Here is a 23501-nt window from a genome sequence, read left to right as displayed (position 1 = left end):
TGGCATAATCGCAAGGTAACGCTTGATTACACGAATCTCGAATAAACATCAGGTGCCAATATACAAGACCAAACGATCCACGGCTAGGTGAAATGTAAGTTTGAAAAAAATTCCTTAAAAAAGGTGTCGAGGGAAGGACTTGACCTATACAATAGTTCGGCTTTATATTGCTAGACGTCACGTGCAAACCGAACAAACAAGCTCGCCCGTCGCCTGGTATCTCTTTTGTCTTTGTTCGCGAAAGTCGGATCGATTTGACACCCTGGGATATGGGATAATGGATCAATCTTGGAATTGACCAAATACATCGAGGCATTACCTCATTGATCGTGACTGATCTGTCGCCGCATCCCTGGTCCAGAACAATCGCGCTGCTAGGTTTGCCGTCAGTAACGGCAGATTCTCAAGATGTTCACGTTCACTCCCCTCCTTGGCGCCCAGTCGTCATCTTCAAAGGCACAACAGTCTATCTTGGAGCTCGATGGAGGCATCAAAATCCTAGTGGATGTTGGCTGGGATGATAAGTTTAATACCCTTGATTTGGCGGAACTTGAGAAGTGAGCATGCGATCAGGGTTACCTTCCAAGGTTTTTGAATTCAGATGGGCTAATACCATAATCAGGCATATTCCTACGCTTTCTCTCATTCTCTTGACACACGCCACGCCCGCCCACATTGGCGCTCTAGTCCATTGCTGCCGAACATTCCCCCTCTTCACACAAATCCCAATCTATGCAACGAATCCCGTGATCGCTTTCGGCCGTACCCTCCTACAAGACCTATATGCCTCCGCTCCGCTCGCTGCCACATTTCTACCGAAGGCTTCTGTCTCAGAGCCTGGCGCATCGTCAGCAGGATCTGCGACTGTGTCAGGCGGAGACACCGAGGCCACTGGCAGCGCAAGCCGAATACTTCTTCAATCGCCGACAGCGGAGGATATATCTCGATACTTCTCTCTCATTCAGCCACTCAAATATTCCCAACCGCACCAACCTCTCCCATCGCCTTTCTCCCCGCCGTTGAACGGGCTCACTCTCACAGCCTACAATGCCGGTCACACCGTCGGTGGAACGATATGGCATATTCAGCATGGGCTGGAATCCATTGTATATGCAATGGATTGGAACCAAGCTCGTGAGAGTGTGGTCGCGGGTGCTGCGTGGTTCGGTGGCTCTGGTGCCAGTGGAACAGAAGTCATTGAACAGTTACGTAAACCCACGGCCTTGATCTGTAGTACAACAGGAGGCGATAAGCTGGCACCTTCGGGAGGTCGGAAAAAGCGAGACGATCTCCTCCTCGACATGATCCGAAGTTGCCTTGCGAAAGGTGGAACAGTTCTCATCCCTACAGACACAAGTGCGCGGGTTCTTGAACTAGCTTACGCACTAGAACATTCTTGGCGCGATGCCGCGAATGGCGACAAAGAGGATGTTCTTCAAGGGGCCGGGTTGTATCTGGCTGGCAAGAAGGTTACGAACACAATCCGACTCGCCCGAAGCATGCTGGAGTGGATGGACGAGAACATTGTTCGCGAATTTGAAGCGGCGGAAAGCACAGACGTCACGAACGGGCAAAGGACGGGGGGACAGGACAAGAGCTCTAACAAGGGGGGTGGGCCATTCACTTTCAAACATCTCAAGATCATTGAGCGCAAGAAGCGTCTTGAGAAGCTCCTGGCAGAGCCTGGACCTAAGGTAATTCTTGCGTCCAATACATCAATGGACTGGGGCTTCTCAAAGGATGCGCTTCGACAAGTGGCCGAAGGACCCAACAATCTGTTATTGCTGACGGAGTCCTTCCGCAAGGATATGACGACTCAAGAATCGAAACCATCACAGAGTTCGGCAACAATTGGAAGTATGATTTGGCAGTGGTACGAGGAGCGAAGAGATGGTGTGGCTCTAGAAAAAGCATCAGACGGCGAACACATCGAACAAGTCCACAGCGGTGGACGAGAATTGTCTTGGACAGATGTGCAGCGAGCCCCTCTCGATACCGGGGAACATCTAATATACCAGCAGTATCTCGCGACCAAACGCCAACTTGAAGACACATCTCAAACACTTGGCCAAGAAACTCTCGAAACTGCTGCGGATGCTCTAGATGACGGATCGAGCTCTACCTCTTCTGAAGACTCGGATCCTGAACAGCAGGGTCGCGCACTGAACTTTTCGGCCTCACTTGCACACGCTACTCGAAGCAAACTTGCCGTCAGTGACGAAGACTTGGGTATCAACATCCTTCTTCGTCGAAAGAACGTTTATGATTACGACGTTCGTGGCAAGAAGGGCCGCGAGCGCATGTTTCCTTACGTGGCACCGAGAAAGAAGGGAGACGAATATGGAGAATTCATTCGCCCAGAAGAGTATCTCCGAGCCGAAGAACGTGAAGAGATTGATATGCAACAACGGCGTACCGACGCCGAGACTAAGCTGGGCCAAAAACGACGATGGGATGATGCAGCCGGCCCCAATGGACGCAAGTTGTCTGGCGGTGCAGAAGGACGGAAGCGTCCTCACATTGATGGCAAGAAGATTGAAGATGATGATCTCAGCCTTGCCTCTGATGACGAAGACGCCGATGTAGCTGCAGAGTCCGAGGACGAAGTAGAAGGCCAGTCCTTCGAAGGTCCTGCGAAGGTTGTTTACCATACGCAGACCATCACTATCAACGCTAGGATTGCATATATCGACTTCATGGGCTTGCACGACAAGCGCAGCTTGGAGATGTTAATTCCACTGATCCAACCTCAAAAATTGATCCTGGTTGGTAGCATGAAAGAAGAGACGTCAGCATTGGCAGCCGAATGCCAGAAACTGCTGACAGTCAAGGTCGGCGCCACGGTTTCTGACCCTGCGTTTGACTCGGCTGCCATTATCTTCACTCCTGCGAACGGCGAAGTCATCGATGCAAGTGTTGATACAAATGCCTGGATGGTCAAGCTGAGCAACACGCTCGTTCGACGCTTGAATTGGCAACACGTCCGCAGCCTCGGCGTCGTTGCTCTCATGGCACAGTTGAGAGGGCCAGAGCCTGCCGAGATCGGGGAAGCCGAAACATCAGGCAAGAAGGTGAAGCAGCTGAAGGACGAAGCAGCCTCTTCCGCTGTCGCCCCGACATTGGAACAAGCAGACACCAAAATAATCGAGAAGGTAGAAGTCTATCCTTTACTTGACACTCTCCCAGCTAGCATGGCCGCCGGAACCAGGTCTATGGCTCGCCCTCTTCATGTCGGTGACTTGCGATTGGCTGATCTTCGCAAGCTGATGCAATCCGCTGGTCACACAGCCGAGTTCCGAGGCGAGGGAACGCTTCTCATTGACAAGTCCGTAGCTGTGCGCAAATCTGGAACGGGCAAGATTGAAATCGAAGCAACGGCACAGTCTTCACTAGCTCGGCCTGGTGGTCGTGGAATAGGGAGCTTCCTTGCTGTCAAAAGGAAAATCTACGAGGGCCTGGCTGTTGTTGCAGGCAGCTAAGACTACACGTGACATGGTATTTCTATCTTTTCCCGGTGTATAACTTCATGATCAACAAAGCATTCATAGCCACTTCTTTCTTCCGAAATCAAGGTATTCATAATCAAACAGGTTTTCTTCTACTGGTTTGCTCAAGTCAATGTCACAGGTAGTATTATATTCAAAAACAACATTATCATCAACACACAATTTAACCCGAAACCAACATGACCCATTTCTAAAATGCCTAAAACTTCAAACAAGCATGAACATAATATAAATCTAATCCATAATCTAGAAAACTGAACTCGCAAGTCGTCGTTGTGCGTAAGGAATGAATATGTCATCTAAACAGTGATCTCGCCTGACTGTTCGGAATCGTCGTCATCGTCCTCGGTGGGAATTTCTCGTATGATATCATTGGTTTGAGGACCAGTGTACTTTCTGCAGCAATAAAGGAGGCCATGTCAGTATCCACCGGAATGATGCTGGAAGTGTAGGTTAATTTTAGATGTTTCTTACCCTCGAGCCGCAACCCACCACCATATCAAAGCAAAAGCGGCAATAAAGCCGCCAACACAGATGGCGTAATTCCTAGGTAGAGTCATGTTAGTATACCTTTTCACACCTGAACATAAACCGGTTTCAAGCGCCTTACATATTTGCGGGCGTCACAGGAAGCTGTGGCGGGAAGAAAAGAATTGTACTGATGAACAAGACCCAGACAACAGCAATATAGTTAATAGGAGTACCCCATTTACCCAGCGTAAAAGGGCCCTCGATGAATTTGACCTTCGATTTATAGAGCTGGTGGGCGAGAATGACAGACACGTAAGAGATGTCTAGTGCTGGGGCAGTGATGTTGAATATTGCGGTTGCCGTTTGCGTGGAGCCGATGGCGATGCAGTTCAAGCCTACGCTGAAGAAAACCACGAACCACACTGCATTGACAGGGGTATGAGTTCGAGGATTGACCTTGGAAAGGAACCTATAATGTATTAGTGCGGAGCTTCAATCAGGTGCAAAGGTAAGAAAATCCTACTTTGAAAATGGAAGCGCATCGTCTCGCGCAAAGGCATAGGCCATTCTTGTATCTGCCAACATAGCTGAACAGCCTGTGAAGAATTGGACCAAAATGGCAAATGCCCACATAACTGTGCCACCTCGTTTCCCACCGGCATTGAGGAAGATCTGGGCTGCGGGAAGACCGGTAGGGGAGGTTAGAATTCCCTCGAAATCGGTCAAACAAAAACACATTGAGACGGTTAGGAGCCACCCGAGTGCCCCGGATACCAAGACGGCTGTCTGGATAGCAACTGGTCCTCGCACGGCCGCATCATGGGTTTCTTCAGACATACTATAATAAAGATGAAAGGTTAGAATATAAACTGGTAGAGGATTTCAGAGTCGCATACTGTGTCGTTCCATCGTAGTCGGTCATTGTCCATGCAACAGATAAGAAGCCCAGGAAAAAAGAAAAGACTTTTGAGCCCCATCCTGAGCCATCAGTGAAATGACCGAAGACCCAAGAGGCTGGCTGTAAATTAGGGGTAAGAGTAAGCAGCGCAATGCATATGCAGATAGTCGCCCCAACTGTGAATTCATTAGTACAAGTCAGACGACGAAGTTCTCTTGATACACACTGTTTATGGGAGCAAACCATAGGATAATTCGATGTAGTGATTTCGTAGTCAACGAACAAATCACCCCAAGAATACATAGAACTGCGATTGATACTAGAACGGTCTCCAGCGCCGTCCTTGAATATATCAGCTTAGAAACGTAGCGATTCGGGCTAGTTGACTTACGGTGCATACGAATACTTGCCATCTACAAGATCCGAATTCATACTGACACAGGCCAGCAACATTTGACTGACCGTGTATGCCACACTGGAGACTCCTGCGGTCTGTCCAAGGAGGTTACACCAGCCCTGGATCCAGGAGAAAATTGGGACCTGATCGGGAGGCACGACCTGCTTTGTGACGAAGTACATCCCTCCGGCTGTGGGATATGCCGATACTAACTCTGCCACGGAGCTTCCAATGCACATAGCCATGCATGAACCGATCAACCAACACCATACAGCTGTTGCTGGACCGCCAGCTGACAACGGCGCACCAAATGTCGCCGGCACGGAGCCAAGGACTCCAAGAATAGAGATGGCATATGAGACAGTCGACCATTTGGAGAACTCTCGTCGTAACTCCTAGTTCAGGATAATTGTTATCAGATTGTGCCCCGCTATGATCCCCACCAGGTGTTGGGCGCCAATACCTGTTTATAGCCAATGCGGGCCAACAACAGCTCATCATCATCGTGAATAGTAGCCATTGTAGGTTGAAGAGGGGCTGGTGTATCTACTCCTTCTCTCTGAGGTTTGCGATCCGGGTCTAGTTTTGCGGTCAGGTCCATGATAAGGAGTAGGTATACGACCAATGCATATATATGTATGCAAGGAGCCTGAGGGGCAAAGATAAGGTGGGAAAAAGAAAAGAGAAATGCCGGAACTTACAGAAGTCTTGTATTATATCTACGGTGTAAAGAGCAGGGGTCGTCGGCTCAGGAAACCGGACTAGAGGGGAGCCATCAAGCCCGGGAAAAGTACGGTGAGTCGAACACGCCAGAAAAAGATGTATCCTAAGGAGCTTGAGCCGGAGCCAGGATTAGAGATCTGACGTGATTGGAGAGAATATGATAAGCGTAAATTGGACCTCGAAAAACGGCCAAGCCATACAAGGATGAATTGCTTTGCCTAAGGCCCTGAGACGAGGACAAAGCCCGGGAGACAAAGGGATGTTGACATATGTATGGCTTCGGAGCCATCAAAGAGTGGGATGGTCTCCGGCTGGTCGCTAACACGGAGTTATGCAGAGTGACGAATAGCGGGTCATACTAGATTCTATTAAGAAAGGATGACAATTTCATTTGAGGATGTCTTCTATAATACCTTAAGGAAGAGGAAGAGGAAATACAAGTCACAAAGTACAACGATAAGGCCCCACGTGAATATCCTCGGAAGTACGTAAATCCGAGTGAGTTTAGGTGGTCTATTCGGTATATCGTCAACATAAGCTCTTGTTATTCGTTATTCTCTAATACTGTTCCATACGTGATGATTTGTTGAGATTATCTCTCCATTTCTCAATCCCACCCTTGTGTGACCTCTCTCACCTCACACCCCCGCGGCATGATCCACCATGGCCGACCCTTCAATGTATAACACAATGGGTCAGGGATCCGGCGAAGACCCCTCCAATCCACAGTACATGGCTCAGGCTCCCCCTGCACAATATCAAGCTGGGTATCCTCCCAGCACCGCGTCTCCACAACCAGGAGCGCCTTACGCCAACCCAGCGCCGAATCAGTGGTCCGCCTACGGCTCACCACAGCAACCGAATTTGGCGAGTCCCGGCATTGCGTACAATGCACCACAACAAGCAATGGGGACAGCAGGAGATCCTGGTATGGCAGGCTTAGCCTCCCAGATGAGCGGGCTAGGAATTGCAGCAGATGCGGGGGCCAGGACACACCGGAAGAAGCACCGTCATGCTCACCACGACATCGGGGGTGCAGCAACCCCCGCGCAAGAATTTAATACTGGCATGGATCAAGGAGGCTTGCAGCAGCCGCAGCAGCAACAACAACAATCGCAGTTCCTAAACACAGGCTTGAACCAATATGCTGAACGACCAGTTTCCCCGGCGGTGGGGTTAGTATCTGGGCAGTCTGTCGCCGACATACCTGGCATGCCGAGTGGTGCAGGTTCTGTGCCTACTTCAGGGCGAATTGACCCAGAGCATATTCCTAGCATCCCGCGATCGCGCGACCTGCCCGCTCGGTACTATTTCAACCATGTCTACCCGACAATGGATCAACACCTCCCTCCACCAGCGGCGATCCCGTTCGTGGCTCAGGACCAAGGCAACTCCTCTCCTAAATACGCTCGATTAACGCTCAATAACATCCCTTCCGCCTCTGACTTCCTTGCCTCGACCGGCTTGCCATTAGGCATGATCTTGCAGCCTCTTGCGCCTCTAGATCCCGGCGAACAACCGATCCCCGTGCTGGACTTCGGGGATGTTGGTCCCCCACGATGCCGACGATGCCGAACATATATCAACCCATTCATGTCCTTCCGATCTGGCGGCAGCAAGTTCGTCTGTAATATGTGCACGTTCCCGAACGATACGCCCCCCGAATACTTTGCGCCGCTGGACCCATCCGGTGGGCGTGTGGATCGCATGCAACGTCCTGAATTACTGGTGGGAACAGTGGAGTTTACGGTCCCGAAGGAATACTGGAACAAGGAGCCGGTGGGCCTTCAAACCCTCTTCTTGATTGATGTCAGCAGAGAGTCGGTTCATCGGGGTTTCCTCAAGGGTGTTTGCGCAGGTATCAAGGATGCTCTGTACGGTAGTGATAATGAAACATCAGAGGGCGCAGAAGGCGAGGAATCACCACGAAAACTACCTGTTGGGGCGAAGGTCGGCATTGTTACGTATGATAAGGAGGTGCACTTCTACAACCTGTCCGTATGTGTTCCGCACTCTGCGATACCCTTCTTCTATTAACACGTTCGCAGGCGGCATTGGATCAAGCGCAAATGATGGTCATGACCGACTTGGATGAGCCATTTGTACCGTTGAGCGAAGGTCTCTTTGTGGACCCGTATGAATCCAAGTATGTGATCTTCTATTCCTGGTCTCCTACGGATCACTAACGATATTTAGGTCTGTGATCACTTCTCTTCTCAGCCGGATACCCAAAATCTTCTCTTCTATCAAAACCCCCGATTCAGCTTTGCTGCCGACATTGAACTCGGCGCTCTCCGCACTGCAGGCTACAGGTGGCAAGATCGTCTGCGCGGTGGCTAGCTTACCTACCTACGGCCCAGGACACTTGGCTATCAGAGAAGATCCTAAAGTTTATGGAACGGATGCGGAACGGAAACTTTTCACCACGGAAAACCCAGCCTGGAAGAAGACGGCAAGCAAGTTGGCTGAAGCTGGTGTGGGCATGGATCTGTTCGTGGCAGCCCCTGGTGGCACATACCTCGATGTGGCAACAATTGGTATGTTGAAAGCGTCATTCAGCCCTATACAAAGAGCTAACTAATATGGTTCATAGGACATGTCTCTAGTCTCACCGGAGGCGAGACCTTCTTTTACCCTAATTTCCATGCCCCGCGCGATCTCCTCAAGCTCCGACATGAAATCGCTCATGCCGTCACTCGTGAGACGGGATATCAAACCCTGATGAAAGTCCGATGCTCCAATGGACTTCAAGTTTCCGCCTACCACGGAAACTTTGTCCAGCACACACTCGGCGCTGATCTGGAGATTGCCGGTGTCGATGCCGATAAGGCTGTCGGCGTGCTATTCAGCTACGACGGTAAACTCGATCCCAAGCTGGATGCGCACTTCCAGGCCGCTTTGCTTTACACTTCCGCAGACGGTCAACGCCGTGTCCGATGTATCAATGTTGTGGCGGCAGTGAATGAAGGAGGCCTGGAGACGATGAAGTTTGTCGACCAGGATGCCGTGGTCTCGGTTATCGCCAAAGAGGGTAAGCTGGAGGATCTATTAGAAAACGTTGACCGTGTATACTGATACCATTATAGCCGCCTCGAAGACCCTGGACAAGAACCTCAAGGACATCCGAGCCAATATCTCAGAGAAGACAGTCGATATCTTCAGCGGATACCGCAAGATCTTCTCCGGCTCGCACCCTCCCGGTCAGCTAGTTCTACCAGAGAACCTGAAGGAGTTCTCGATGTACATGCTCAGCTTAGTCAAATCGAGAGCATTCAAAGCCGGCCCGGAGTCATCAGACCGGCGGGTGCATGATATGCGCATGATCCGGTCAATGGGCTGCACGGAGATGGCGTTGTACCTCTACCCTCGCATTATCCCCGTGCACAACATGCAGCCGGAAGATGGATTTGCGAACGAGCAGGGACAGCTCCAAATCCCGCCCTCCCTGCGAGCCAGCTTCTCCCGTATCGAAGAAGGTGGTGTCTACATCGTGGACAACGGTCAGGCAGTCATACTTTGGCTGCACGCGCAGGTCTCACCCAATTTACTGGAAGACCTATTCGGGCCGGGTCATGACTCCATCCAGGGCCTGAACCCCAACACTTCGTCCCTGCCTGTGCTCGAGACACACTTGAACGCACAGGTGCGTAATCTGCTGCAGTATTTGTCGACGGTGCGCGGATCCAAGTCCGTAACGATCCAACTGGCCCGGCAAGGCCTAGACGGAGCAGAATACGAGTTCGCCCGACTCCTGCTAGAGGACCGGAATAACGAGGCTCAGAGCTACGTGGACTGGCTGGTGCATATCCATCGCCAGATTAACTTGGAGCTTGCAGGTCACCGGAAGAAAGAGGATGGCAGCGAGGGCGCATTGGCTAGTCTGTCGGCCATGCGCGCTCCGTATTGGTAGATATTTGATCCGGGATCTTCCATCCCTCCTTTCATTCCAGGCACTGTTTCTTACCGGTTGATTCCCGGATCTAGACTGCAGGTAAGCTGCAAACAAGGGAAGTGGAGGGGGGTTAATTGGTGGGGTTGATGGGGGTAGGCGTCCAGCTTGTTCCATCCGGACTGGGAAGGCCCACGGGGAACTCCGATGCGGACTTTAGTGGCTTACAGGGGCAGTGATCGAGCTCAATGGAGGGTGAAGTTAAGAAAAAAACAAACAGAATAATTGGGAGATGGGAGAAATCCTTTGTGTATACCAGGGGTAGTTTTCTTTTATTATTGAGAGTTCTTTAAGTCATAATCTCCATGCACATAGCGACAAATGCCATGGTCATACATCCCATTGCCTAACTAAGGCCGGATTTTATTGATTCAAAAATTAAAGCCCTAATTCAGAACCTTTCAGTGAAAACTTTATCAAAAGACTTAGTAGTCCGTATTATGTACAATGTAGAATGTAGAACATGCTTTTGCCAAAAGAATCCAGACTCGATCGCCAGGCACAGTCGGTTGTATGGGCACTAGATCAACGTCAGAGGCGTCTAGTGGGGTGTTGATAAAGATATCATTGGCCCAAAGTCTTTGACACAGGGGTCCAGGACTACTCCAACACACAAAGTTTATATGTTGTAGTATTTTCTTGTAAGAGGGTCTGAACTGTGGAGAGTCAGCTCCCACCTACCTAGTAGGAATTAGTTTGTATAAGAATTATCGAGCATTGACATCGAGAATGGAGCCAGGCCGGTCGAATTGGTAATTGTGGTAATAATCTATAGGAGATATTATGATTGGCTCGATTGACAGACATTCTGAAGACTGCGTATGTTGTATATTGGGCAATATAGTTGTCTGCTTGGTAATGTCCTACTTGCCACATTATGATGTTGAAGTACAGTGTGCACCCTGATTTTTCTCATTGATACTCATTGCTTGCTGATATTTGCCTCAATTTGGTTAGCCTGTAATTCTAGATTCTGGATTTTTTTCTAATGTACGATTATTTCTCTAGTATCCGAGAAATGGGATAGAAAGGTTGTAATAGTGGCCACCACAACCATAGAACGAGCTCCAAATCCCCAGTCGTTCCTGGCGAAAATGTGCGATAAGTGGCTGTGTAGCCATGCAGTCGAGCTTCTGCCATGTTCTTTGCCATGGGTTTTGCTGGTTCGAGCCTTCAAACCAATTCTTTCCATCTGTTAGAACCGCGGATGCGGTCAGACGGCCCATGACGTGTGGGGTTTGGGGGTTGTGGGCACTATTGCCACGTTGTGAGTTGTGGCTTTTAGGCGATCAGTGGGCCAATTTTATAGTGGTAAGTTGTATGAACACGCAGAAGTCTCTATGTCGACACGCCCCGGACTATGGCCTACCTCGTATATAAGTGTGGCGGTGATGCCCTAACTAGTAGCAATGCAGACTTTATGCAGTTGATAAGTCGAATAATGTTATAACTATGTAGTATATATCTGATATCATCTGATTGTACGCACTTAATTTGGATGTCTTTTGGATGTATACAAAGCTTCGCTCACCGGTCTGGGCTCTCTCAGTCGAAACTCGAAATAAGCCGAGGCGAGATTTTCGTTCCACTCTTTTTTGTGTTTTCTCTGTTTTTTTTCTGTTTTTTCTTCTTTTTTTCTCGAATTTCTGCGTTTTATTTTTTTCGCCTTTTCGCCTTTTGCCTTTGGATCGCCCCACAATTCCCTGAACCGATCCATGGCTCGAAGTATGGGTGGCTTGGCACGTTTTCTTTCAACTGTACCTGGGTCTATATGCCTCTCTCAGTTCAGAGGTTATATAAACCCCTTCGTTCACCCGGGGATTTCTGTTCTTCCAAACACATTCACTATCAAAGTACTACCAGTACATTCTCTCTTTTTATTCATTCTCTTCAGTCTCGAGATTGACTCTCGTTTCATTCTTTACGTCTGTCGACCAGACCACATCACTCCAAACTACATCAGTCTATATACATCTTCCTATCTTTCAAGATGATGTTCACCAAGACCCTCGGCCTTGCCGCTCTCTTCTCCACCATCGTTTCGGCCCTTCCTCAGGAAATGGTCCGCCGCTCGGGCATCGTCCGCCGTGACGGCGGCGGTGTCACGATCACCAACAACCTGTCCCAGGACGTCTACGCCTGGTCTGTGGCCGGCGACGTCGGTCCCATGCAGACCATCTCGGGCAACGGTGGCACCTACTCCGAGACATGGCGCACCAACCCCAACGGCGGTGGCATCTCTATCAAATTGGCCCTCGAGCCAGAGCAGATCGGTGTCCTCCAGTTCGAGTACACCGAGGCTGGCGATACCATCTTCTGGGATATGTCTTGCATTGACATGCAGTCCGGCAGCAACAAGTTCACCGACCAAGGCTTCTCCGTCGTGCCTTCCGATGAGACCTCCACTTGCCCCACGGCTATTTGCAAGGCCGGTGACACCGCTTGCTCCGCTGCGTACCTCAAGCCCACTGATGACCACGCCACCCACGGCTGCCCCATCGACACTGCTCTGGATCTCTTCATTGGCCAGTCCTAGATTTGTCCACTGGTTTGCTTTTGTTTTTGCCGGTTGAACTGTGCATCCTTTCTTTATATATACCTTTCACACCCACATCTAGCCCTAGATGGCAGATTTTTTTCTTTCTTTTATATCACCCCAGGTGGTGATACCCTTTTGAGATGATGAGATTGGTGATTTTTTTGTTATGCAACATGTTCGGTTGATTCGACATGTCTTCTCCCCATCTATAGCAGGTTGATTCCCGCTGGGGCAGGATGTCTCGTCACGAGCTATGATTTTTTACGGTTTTCCGAAATACCCCCCACCTTGGAATGAATGGGAATGGGAATGGTTGAATATAGACAGGGAGTTATATATGGCGGGGGAGAAAATAGATGGACTTGCGAATAGACAGATGATCATCAGATCTTGAAGATTACACGAAATATACGATCTTTACTTTATAAATCTACTCGAATTTGGTTTTTCAAACCATCTGACTCTATGCGAAAAGAAGAACAACTCTAAAGAACAACCCTAAAGAATCCAAAATCACGAAGAATTCTCTGGTAGGCAAAAAGCCCGAAAAAGGCTGTAGAGCACGAGCGAAGGCTCAAACCGGCAAGATCCCCGAATCCACCAAATGATCACATACAGAGCGCATACTCAGTGCGAAGGAATAATCAATCACGTTCTAGAACGAGTGATAGACAGGGACCCTTAACAACCCCAACACACAAATCGCCCATTTGTAGATCTGGCCCCACATCTCAGGGACCACCGCCAGTCGGATGGGCGGATGGCGTTTAAAAGTGTCCACTGAGGGGCCACGTAGCGTTGAGATTTTCGATTGGAGATTTCCGACGGAGCCTCGATCTGATTTGCTGGATATTATTCCTCCAAGGAATCAAGTCGGATCAATCTGGCTCAGATCTGCGCTTCTCGCTCTCGAACAACGCTTTAAGTTGTACAGCGTTGTCATTTATCCCGGTTTTGGTGTGCTTTATATTACTTTCGTCATAGGTGCTCCGTGGGTAGTATGTACAATCCAGTACAAGTACACGTGGTATGAACTCATGGCAGGCAGGTACAAAACTCTCAAGGCAGGTACAAAACTCAAAGTGCCGAGTTATCCATTCACGTTGAGCGGACCGTATCTGTCAGGACTGTTCCTATTGAAAGGGGCGACATCGGTTGTCCGGTTGAACCGCCCGTCGTCAACCGTGGAACGTTCGGTTAAATCTCTGGGAACCAACGGGGACTAACCGGCATTTGGAAGATGCCGATTATTAAGCTTATTTCCGCCAATGGACTCGGGTTATGCTTAATCTCTCCAACTCTTTTACCGTTTAGTATTCTCTCCCCATGCCAAGACTGTCGTTTTTCACCTCGGCATGGCTTGATTCTTGGTTGCGCAGTCTAGAACCACTGTTACAGGGTGGGGGTGAACCCCTGCCAACTCCATTCCCATTGAACCGTCTACTTCGTATTTGGCCTTCACGATGGATTCAATGCTGCCTGCCTAGTCGGGTGTACCGGGTGCTCTCGGGTAGAACTGTGAGTCACAGGCTTCACCGTTGATTAGGCATCATCTTGGTAGGTCGAATTTGACACCGGGTCAACCTTCCATATTAGTCAATGTATTCTCTTTGCGTTGTGCAATGTACATATCGTGCTCAATGGCTCGGATGGGTGGCCACGTGACCATGAATTTGGTAGTCTCGCTTCATACAAGTCAGTGTTATCTTTGTTCAAACTAGGTTTTTGGTGTCAAATGTAGATAATCGTATAGAGTTCCTTTATCACCGTCCTTTTGGCGTAATGGTTGGAAGCCAAGGCGTCTAGACCTCAAATTTGGAGACATCAAGTAAATCTGGATCAAGTTTCATTGTTGCCAACATCAAACTAGATTACGGTTTTTTAGATCCAAAGTCTACTAGAACAGGATGGAAAGGCCATCCATGGTTTATATCCATGGCATAAAGCCGAAGTTTTGACTTTATGGAACGGTTCGTTTGTTGGCTTGTTGGGTTCGTTTGTCGAGATGGAGGTGTTTGTTTGCAAAGTATCACAAAACGCAACATTTGTTTGTGGATTCTGGCCCATAAATCAGAGTTATCAGTGTATTGTGTGAAAATGGCACCTAATGGATAAAGGAAAGGGAGAGTGGAAAGTGCTATCAATACTACATGAGCTTGAATGCCTCAGGCAATAACTGTGATTTGAGGCTTTTGGTTTATCTCTCTTCTATGAAGGATAGAAGAAAAAAAAAGAGATAAAGGCGAGAACGACCGGAGTCGAACCGGAACAGTCCAGGTAGTAGAAGATCTTCGGCACTTCCCTCGTGGTATACATGCATGTTACCACTAGGCCACCCACTGTTGAGTGTTTAGTATTATGTTGCTCTTCCATTTCTCGCGCACTTTCCAAAGTTTCGTTGCTTATACACAGGGATACAATACATGCTATGTACATCCTAGACGTGTGGTACGTGTCCAGGTTGATACGATAGGTAGTTATCATCTTTCTTTCTCGAGACATTCATTATAATAGTTGAGTGCAGCGCATAGATTTGAAAAAGAAAGCAAGCCATATGTGAAAGGGTATCTCAACTATGAAACAGACAAAACCCACCCAAAAAGGAGATCCAGATCTATCTAGACTTCCTCTGAGCCCGCCACTCCCTCCACCGCTCCATGAGCCTATGCGACCTCATAGCCTTGAGAAATGCATAAGCAACAGCCCGATATATGATCGTACAAACACCCAACGCCATGATATTCATCGGCCCATTCTTATCCAGATTATAGAGCTTAAGCACCTGCTCACCAGAATCAACAGGACAGCCCCCGTTAGCAAGCCTCTGAGCATCGGAGCAATGAAACACCTGGCCATGCATGGAATACGGTGCCAGATTAGCAATGGCATACTTAATCGGCGAGAGATGGTTCAGTGCCTGCAGCACGTTGTTGACATTGAGACTCATGACGCCGCCGAGGATGGTCGAAATGGAGAGCAGGATAGACGTCACATTGACGGCGAAGCCAACGTGCGAGAACAGCGTGCAGAACATTATTCCCACGGACTCGCCGCAGCTGATTATGCAGAAACAGTTGAATGCGCTGATGAGGAACATTGTTACGGTGCGCTGCAGGTTGTCTGCAAAGGCAGCTAACGCGCCGAAGATTAGTGATGAGACTATCTCGAAGGGGATTTCGATTGCGGTGTAGCTGAGGATGAATGTTGATGCCGTGTAGCAGTTGTCTGCTTCTTCGCGGTAGAATACATCTCGTTCGCTAGGGTAAATCGCGATGTTTTGGAGCATTCCTATTTAGGATATTAGCCTGCCTATACAAAAACGACAGCCAGCAAAGAGAGCCGAGGAACAATAGAGTAAGCTGACCAACAAAGTACAACGCCGCAAACTCCTGAACAAACCCCATACGTGATTGCACAGCCGCATAATCATTCTTCAGCGGCGCAAAGAAAAGCGCCATGATAATCGCTATCCCTGGGATCTGCATCGACCGCGCCATAACCAGCGGCGGCTGGCGCCAGAAGTTGACCACGGAGCGATGCAATACCAGCGGAAATGTCACGCGGAATGGCAGCATTTGGCGCTTGAGACTGCCCAGTTCCGCAGGCGTGGCAATCTGCGACGTCTGCCGGTCTAGCCCTAATTCGAGAGGATTACCCTGCCAGCAGGAAATGAGACCCTGCACACGCTCGCGTGTGACGAGTTCACGGTCTGCTTGTTGGAGATCGACCGTGATGAGATCTAGGACAAAGCCTGCTGGGTTGGTTGTGCGTGGACACTCGTGGCCCTGCTCGGCAAAGTGCGCGAGCATTTGTGTGCCGGGACCTGCGTAGACAGGATACCCCCGCGGGCTAGGAGGAGGACTTGGGAGAAGTGGGTGAAGAGGTCTGAGCGGGATTGGTGGAGGGTAAGGATTAGGGTGCGGCCTTCGGCGGCGAGGCTGTGAAGGAGCTCGATTATGGACATTGCTGTGAAGGCATCGAGGCCGGAGGTTGGTTCGTCAAGGAGGAGGACTTTGGGGTCTGTGAGGATTTGGATTGCAATTGTTACGCGCCGCTTTTCGCCGCCGCTGATTCCTTTGATGAGGTCGCTACCGATGAGATTGTCGGCGCATTCCTTTAGTCCCATTTTATGGAGGATCTCTTCTGCGCGTCGGTCTTTTTCTTCGCGTGACATCCAGGTTGGGAGGCGTAAACCTGCGGCGAAGCGTAGACTCTCTCGGACGGTCAATGAGGGCATCAGTGCGTCGTCGTCTTGCGTTACAAAGGATGTCACCGAGCGGATCACACTTTCTGACGGTACGGCGCCGTTGTAGAGCATGTTGCCATGAACGCGGTATTGTGTCCCTACGGACCCGTGCAGCCTATGGGCTATAGAGTTGAGCAGTGATGTTTTGCCACTTCCAGATGGGCCCATGATAATGTTCAGCTCGCCTGACTGAAACTCCGCGGTAATAGGTCTCAGAATCTGTAGTCTTTTCGCAGTTTCCCAGGGGTATTGTCTCTTTCGAATATCCAACGCGTACTTGTCAAGCGATATTGCCACTTTGCGCGCCTCCTCTCTTGGGCGTATAGCGAGCTTGGATTTTCCACTAGTTGGGTCTCCTTCGGTTCTTCGTGCTTGGGCAACATCTATCGCGAAGCGGTTATATTGGAGCAACAGACCGGCAAAGATATAGTGGCAGACGGCAAACGCGACTAATACCACAATAGGCCGCCAGATCCACTGCGACGGCATTCCTAGACTTTCCATGATATATCGCCCGGTATATTGCTTGCAGGCAGGGTCTAGAGGATTATCGGAATATGGACAGGCATAGAACTGTCCCAGTTCTGAGACATTGGGTCCAATAAACTCGTTTGCACACAGAGCCCCAAAGATGTAGAATGTGTACGCACACCATTTCAGCCATCTTACGTAGACCGGAATCTGGTTAGACTGGACAAAGTATCCACACGCAAAGGATTGCAACGTGAAGGATAGGTTTGCCACCAGACTAGCCGCAGGGAAACTCCGTGCTACACCAATGGCCACTGCAGCAAATGTTACGGCAATGTAGTGCGTAAGTAGAGTGAGGAGGAAGAAGATAATAAACTGTCCCGGATCCAAACGGTATCCCACCATGAAGTAGAAGATGAGAGAGAAAATCAACGGCACTGGAAAGTCCTCCAATGGTAACCGAGCTGCTCGTCGACTGAGAAGGAAAGCCGGCACACTAACCACGCCCTCGTTTCGTTCACGGTCAAACAGACGAATATCAATAGTCAGCCGATAGGTCTCGTATAGCAGAATGAGATAGCCATTTAAGCTGCTAGCGGTGTACAGACTGCCCTCACGCGAGCGAATCCCTGACTGACTTTCGTCGAGCTGCAGGAAGATCCACCCATTAATAACAGCCATCCCAACGGCTTCAAGAAGACTACCAGCAACACCCATCGGGTCACGAATGGTAGTCTTGAAAGTGCGAGACGTCAGAACGCGAAGCTGTCGACGAAATGAGACCTGCTTGACAGCTCCAGTCTCAAATATACCGATCTCGGGATTCGGTGTCTGCTCTCCTCTTTTGCCCTCTGCCTCTGTATCTGCCGCTGCAGTCTGTTTCAACCGCCACACGTCCCTCAGTCGTTCAACACGAAGGTTCGAAGCAGCCTCAAGCTCCTCCGTCCGATTATCAATGGCAGCGAGGTCGATCAAAAACTCCGCCGGGTTGACGAACGGCGGAAGAACATGTCCACACTCCTCAAAGTGCACGAAGGACCCTTCCACCGAACCACTGTAAACCGCCGCTCCCCTGGCTAGGAGAACAACATTATCAAACAGACTCCAGATCTCAGAGCGCGGCGCATGAATCGAGACAACGACTGTCCTCCCATCCAGGGCGAGACGCTTGAGAGTCCTGATAATCTGGAACGCACTGGTAGCATCCAACCCGGTTGTGGGCTCGTCGCAGAAAAGCACGGATGGATTCGCGAGGAGCTGCACGCCGATACTGGTGCGTCTTTTCTCGCCACCACTGCAGCCCTTGTGGGCGGTCGTGCCGATGCGGGTGTCGGCACACTCTTTTAGGCCTAGTTCCAGTATGACCTGTTCCACGATTGCATGGCGCTCTGCTGGAGTTGTTGGTGGTGGGAGGCGGAGGTCTGCTGAGTAGCGCAGGGTCTCGCGGACTGTTAGCGTCGGAATGAGGACATCTTCTTGCATAACGTAGGCGCTGCGGATGTGCCCGATGTTGGGGTTGTCGTTGAAAGTCGTTGTTCCGCATGTGTTTGCTCGGGAGAGACTCATTCGGTTGGCCATTAGGTTGAGTAGAGAGGTCTTGCCCGAGCCACTGCTTCCGATTATGGCGGTTAGGCTACCGCTTGGCATGGAGGCGGACACATTATCCAGAACTGTTTTGCTGGTTCTTGGAGGCCCCTGACCCCGCAAGCGCTGCCAGATCTGTGATGGCGAGGTCTCCCATATTGGCGGGGTGGTGTTGACTTCGAGCGATAAGTTGCGGACTTTGATGCATACTGGATTTACCGCACGCAAAGAGAGATTGTATGCAGTATCTTGCACATCTGCAGGGAGACCGAGTTGCTTTGCGCTCAATTCGGTGATGATCTGGTCTTTTTCCATAGTGTATTTTGCCGGTGTAGCGAGAATGGTTGCGAGTCATGTAGCAGCCATCCCCCCGCACAAGAGACCCTGTTCGGATGTGCTATGCAGCTGGTGGACTCGTTTACAAGAATGGGTATGGGGGTGGGATGTTGACTGCAGGATGACCCCCGGATTCTGCCAAAAAAGAAAAACCGACTCTTGGGACGGCTAATTCGACATCAGACCCTTGCAATTCACCTGCACAGTCATGTAAGTCTGAGAAAATTAATTCTCCTTGCCTCGGACCTACCCCGGACTATTCTTAGCCTCCAAATTTCTAATGCGATTGGTCTGCAATGGTCTGTCACCCCGCAACGTGGTCCTTACGTAGGCGAGGAGCTTATAACTAGGTACCTCCTTGACTATATTGCGCTCGAATATGTTAGTGGTATTCAACTGATATTCACAAAGACTAAGAACACAAATATGAGGCCAAAGCCTTTAGAAGTCTTAACTCGTATTCATACCCCCGATATACGTAAGAGCATTAATCTGACTGCATTATAGCCCAGGATGTACCCAGGACAGCCGGTGAAGAACAAAGAAATAAAGTAGAAGATGCAAGGCCAGGTCTAGACTGTATGATCCTCCCCAATACACCTGAAAGAGACAAATCCGATACTGTACAAGGATGAAGACCCAATTCCTATTATGCCACGCAAGAAACCCAAGGGAGATCTGAATATATACAATCAGCTAAATCAAATCAAATAGCAGGCCCAGACCAGGCCTCCTCCAGACACAAAAACGCCCTCCATCATGAGATCATTCAGTCACTCACTCGACATCACTCATCCACCACAGAAATAACACCGACTCGGCCCTTTTTTGAATCGGGAGGAAAGCCGGCTTGGCGCTCATGTCGGGCCATGCAATGCAGCCAGAGAATATACGCCTTTGACACGGAGACTTCGCGGCGCACCAACGCTCGCAAGCCGAAAAAGAAAAAACCACAAATGCAAACGTAATAGTAATATCCCCCGACCGAGATGCATATAGATATGCATCACCATCACTCACGGTGATCAAATCAGAACGCCACATGGTACAACATCGAGATCATCGTGTCCCCAGACAAACGAAGAATCCCCTTCCAAGACTGTAATAATCAACGAGAAGCAAATAAATAAATAACGTAGAAATAAGAAATAACAGGGTATCAGAAGGGTAAGGGGAAGAAGAGTAAGAAGGTAGGATGTGGGAGAAAAGGAGATTCAAGTAATCAAGAAATCCATATTCATATCACGTATGATCTTTTCCCAGTCCCAACTATCCTGCATCCGGGTATCCATAATATCCCAAACCCGCACAACGACCTTGAAAGCAGGCTCGATGTTGCGGAGGTTAGAATAGGATTTGAGATTCTCGAAGCCCTGCATGATGCGTTGACGCTGCTCGGGCACGAACGCAGAACAACCAAGCAGGAACAACGGCATCAGCACGATACTGAAAGCGGATGCGTCTTGCGGCAGCTGGTCCAGATAGTCGAGTCCGTCGTTGACGACCTGCGCGATTTTATCGCTCGGTCGCGAGGGCCGGATCGTCCGGTACAGGTATACCCAGGTGGACTGGCGGTATAGTTGGGCCAGGCACCAATTCGGGGTGTCGGGCTCGTGCGAGGTCTCCCAATTCCGGATGGCCATATCGATGGAAACTGCTTCGCTCAACGTCTGGTAGTCCACTGCTGGCTCATAGCCCTCGTTGAAGCGTTCGCGGATACGGTCGCGGAGCTGGGTTATCTCCGAGATGTAGTTGAAGAGACCGTCGAATACGCCGAGGAACATCCCCGCTGACACGCCGGGTACGAAGTTTGGCATGTGCAGCTCGGGGTGCAAGAGATTAGGACGGCGGTCAAGCGAGGTGAGGGAGTTTGAGACGTCGTGGTACTGGAAGAACTCGACGATGAACTGGCGGAATTTTTCGTTCCGTGGCTGCTGTGACAACAGCAGGTACCGGGCAGCATCCATGTGCGGTCGGTATTCGCCGTTGGTTTCACCTTCGCAGATTGTGTTCAAGCTGAGGGCGATGGTAGATGCGATGATCGGGTCCTCGACTAACAATCGATCCTCCTCGTTGGGGCTCTGGGCTGATGATGACGCATTGATATTATCTTTCAGATCTTGGATAGCGCGGTGAAAATGAAAGTATTTTCGCTCCTTCAGCTTGGGTTCGGGATCCAAACCCGAGAGATGCGATCCGGACAAGCACATTAGCGAATGCATCAGCCCCCTATGTTGCGTCGCCATCGGGAGGAGAATCTCCTTGAAGGGATTTGAATCATCGTTGATGAGCGTCAGGACGCGACTGAAACCGTACACAAAATGGTCCAAAAAGCGACGGTCGACATCCGTTTCGATACCGTCGATGAGAAGGGGTAAACTGCGCGGCACGGCTGTCAGAGACTGGGATCGAGCTACAGGGGAAAAAACCAAGTTAGTGTCTCAAGCGAACAGTCAACATTAGAATGTAAAATGTAATCTACACCTACCATCAGCGACTCTCTGTCTCCCACTCTTCCAAATCTCCTTGAGCGGGTAGCCTTCGCAAACGACCGCATTCTTCTGGCAATTTTGGCAACTATCCCCTGTTAGACAAGACAACCCAGTGGACCAAGACAACTCACGACGGCTTTGTCTCATCACACTTCTTCTTCCTCCTCCGACAGGTTATACAACCCGTCTTGGAGCGACCTTTGGTGACCTTGGCCTGGCCTCCGGGAGCAGGCAGTGGATGTTTGCGTGGGCGACCACGTTTCCGTGGAACAGCGGGAGCGCCCGACTCCACATCCGCCTGTTTGATATTTAACAAGTCATCGCCAAGTTCATCCACTTCTTCCACCTTGGGCAACTCCATAATATCATTCAATTGCGCATCGAACTGCGAATACCCCTTCAGTGGCTGGTCTTGTTCCGGCGAGTGTTCGCTATTCCAATCCAGTGAATCGACCGAGGCATCGTCGGTGCTAACCCCGGTGCTGGCACTAGATGTGCTGCCGCGGATGACGGAGCCACGAACGCCTAATGAAGAGATAGGAATATCCGATCGGTGATTCTCCTGCACCTCAGAGCCATTCAAATCCTGGTGGGTGAAGAATGAGGTATGCATGGATAGAAGAAAGGGCATCCGATAAGAGCACCGATGGCGCGCTGACGAGAGGGGCTGTCGGGTATAAATGGAGGGGGAGGAAATTAGTACGGGAAAATGTGCTTGGTCCACCGCAGTGCGTGTGATCAGAGAATACACTTTCGATGGCAATCCAGGTATGAGCTGAGCAAAGAGAGGAAACTAGTAAGTTAGTTAGAAGGATATTAAGGACATTAATATATACATGCTAGGGTATTGGGTGAATCTAATGCGTAATGGAAACCCAGCCTACATTAGTCTCTAGCTGTGAACGCATTAGCCTATAAATTAGAATCCATTACGGAGGACGGAGTACTCCGTATATTCCAGTCATTTGCGTGATTTATTTAAAGAAAATCAATATCCAATTCGACTCTCCAACACCTGTACGGAGCAGTGACTCCGTATTTATTTTCTTTATAAACTTTGCTATGCGGGGAGGCTGCCAAGCATGTCGAATCTGATGCCCTGATTTGCAGTGAAGAAGCCGAGCAAATTGACCAGGCCATCATATGGAGTGTTACGTTTCATTGGGGATTTTAATTCTTTAATTCCTTTTTATTTTTTTTTCTTTTATTCTTTTTTTCACTCGTTGCCTTGGGATCGACCTCGGATCCATAATACAGAGTGTCTTGCATAGTCTACGGGGTACATCCATGCTATATAGGACATGTTACATATGTTCCTATGAAATAACGTGGGTGATTCGTCACGAGTTCCATATGTACTCCAGATGAAATTCTATAAGACATTCCCCCTTGATCCGTGGGGGGACTTAGGGTTAGGCCAAGACAAGAATCAGTGGAACATTCAGGTAGAACATTCAGGTAGAATGATGTGTACTCTAAGACATGAGTTAATATTACTTCTGACGAACCATCTGATGTACAAGCCACACTGTCGAATCTTCTTTTTCCTTCCCTTCCTTCCCTTTCTCTTTAGGAAGGAGAAGCGCGCTGACCGGAAAACCGATGGAGATCTTCTATTCTCGGCGACAATTTCCATCACTCGGGTCGCAGCATCCATCCCCGTCCACGTTGAAATTTTCTTCTATTTTCGTTTCTCACTCCCTCTGTGTTACGCCAACAAATCTGGGGTAAAGAGTGGGCCAGATCTTCTGGGTGCGACCAGCACGGACATCCGCTGCAGGGAATTGACAAGGATCGGAATCCGTGGCCGTCATTCCGTCTGTAGAATAGGGCCAATGTTCTGTAGAGGATCTATTAGTCCATATTCGCTTTCCTTTTGTCACTATTCG

General features: G+C 49.7%; 6 protein-coding genes across 6 annotated transcripts; 3 read left to right on the top strand and 3 right to left on the bottom strand.

Moving 5' to 3' along the window:
- Positions 1 to 408: 408 nt before the first annotated feature.
- On the top strand, positions 409 to 3479 carry N7518_004225 (cleavage polyadenylation factor subunit CFT2; the record flags this gene model as incomplete). Its single annotated transcript, XM_057185152.1, has 2 exons — positions 409 to 557; positions 623 to 3479. The coding sequence occupies 2 exons, from the start codon at positions 409 to 411 to the stop codon at positions 3477 to 3479; spliced, it is 3006 nt and encodes a 1001-aa protein (XP_057041922.1).
- Positions 3480 to 3805: 326 nt separating this feature from the next.
- On the bottom strand, positions 3806 to 5792 carry N7518_004224 (uncharacterized protein; the record flags this gene model as incomplete). Its single annotated transcript, XM_057185151.1, has 8 exons — positions 3806 to 3902; positions 3981 to 4052; positions 4117 to 4446; positions 4501 to 4815; positions 4874 to 5051; positions 5102 to 5217; positions 5267 to 5667; positions 5736 to 5792. 8 exons carry the CDS (start codon positions 5790 to 5792, stop codon positions 3806 to 3808), a joined length of 1566 nt encoding a protein of 521 aa, XP_057041921.1.
- An 866-nt stretch (positions 5793 to 6658) lies between these two features.
- On the top strand, positions 6659 to 9905 carry N7518_004223 (Sec23/Sec24 family protein; the record flags this gene model as incomplete). The annotated part of the gene is made up of 5 exons (XM_057185150.1): positions 6659 to 7993; positions 8044 to 8141; positions 8192 to 8532; positions 8589 to 9026; positions 9082 to 9905. 5 exons carry the CDS (start codon positions 6659 to 6661, stop codon positions 9903 to 9905), a joined length of 3036 nt encoding a protein of 1011 aa, XP_057041920.1.
- A 2029-nt stretch (positions 9906 to 11934) lies between these two features.
- N7518_004222 (putative extracellular thaumatin domain protein) lies at positions 11935 to 12480 on the top strand (the record flags this gene model as incomplete). The annotated part of the gene is made up of 1 exon (XM_057185149.1): positions 11935 to 12480. The coding sequence occupies one exon, from the start codon at positions 11935 to 11937 to the stop codon at positions 12478 to 12480; it is 546 nt and encodes a 181-aa protein (XP_057041919.1).
- Positions 12481 to 15097: 2617 nt separating this feature from the next.
- Positions 15098 to 19099, bottom strand: N7518_004221 (putative ABC efflux transporter; the record flags this gene model as incomplete). Its single annotated transcript, XM_057185148.1, is given in 3 exon segments — positions 15098 to 15771; positions 15848 to 16306; positions 16324 to 19099. The coding sequence occupies 3 exon segments, from the start codon at positions 19097 to 19099 to the stop codon at positions 15098 to 15100; spliced, it is 3909 nt and encodes a 1302-aa protein (XP_057041918.1).
- Positions 19100 to 20334: 1235 nt separating this feature from the next.
- On the bottom strand, positions 20335 to 22225 carry N7518_004220 (Zn(II)2Cys6 transcription factor; the record flags this gene model as incomplete). The annotated part of the gene is made up of 3 exons (XM_057185147.1): positions 20335 to 21533; positions 21609 to 21697; positions 21744 to 22225. 3 exons carry the CDS (start codon positions 22223 to 22225, stop codon positions 20335 to 20337), a joined length of 1770 nt encoding a protein of 589 aa, XP_057041917.1.
- Between the last annotated feature and the right edge of the window lie 1276 nt (positions 22226 to 23501).

This window comes from Penicillium psychrosexuale (genome assembly GCF_028828465.1).
Source record: "Penicillium psychrosexuale strain IBT 29551 chromosome Unknown utg000003l, whole genome shotgun sequence".
NCBI lineage: Eukaryota > Fungi > Ascomycota > Eurotiomycetes > Eurotiales > Aspergillaceae > Penicillium > Penicillium psychrosexuale.
The sequence above is the reverse complement of the archived record's forward strand: the minus strand, read 5'-3'. Positions and strand labels throughout refer to the sequence as shown.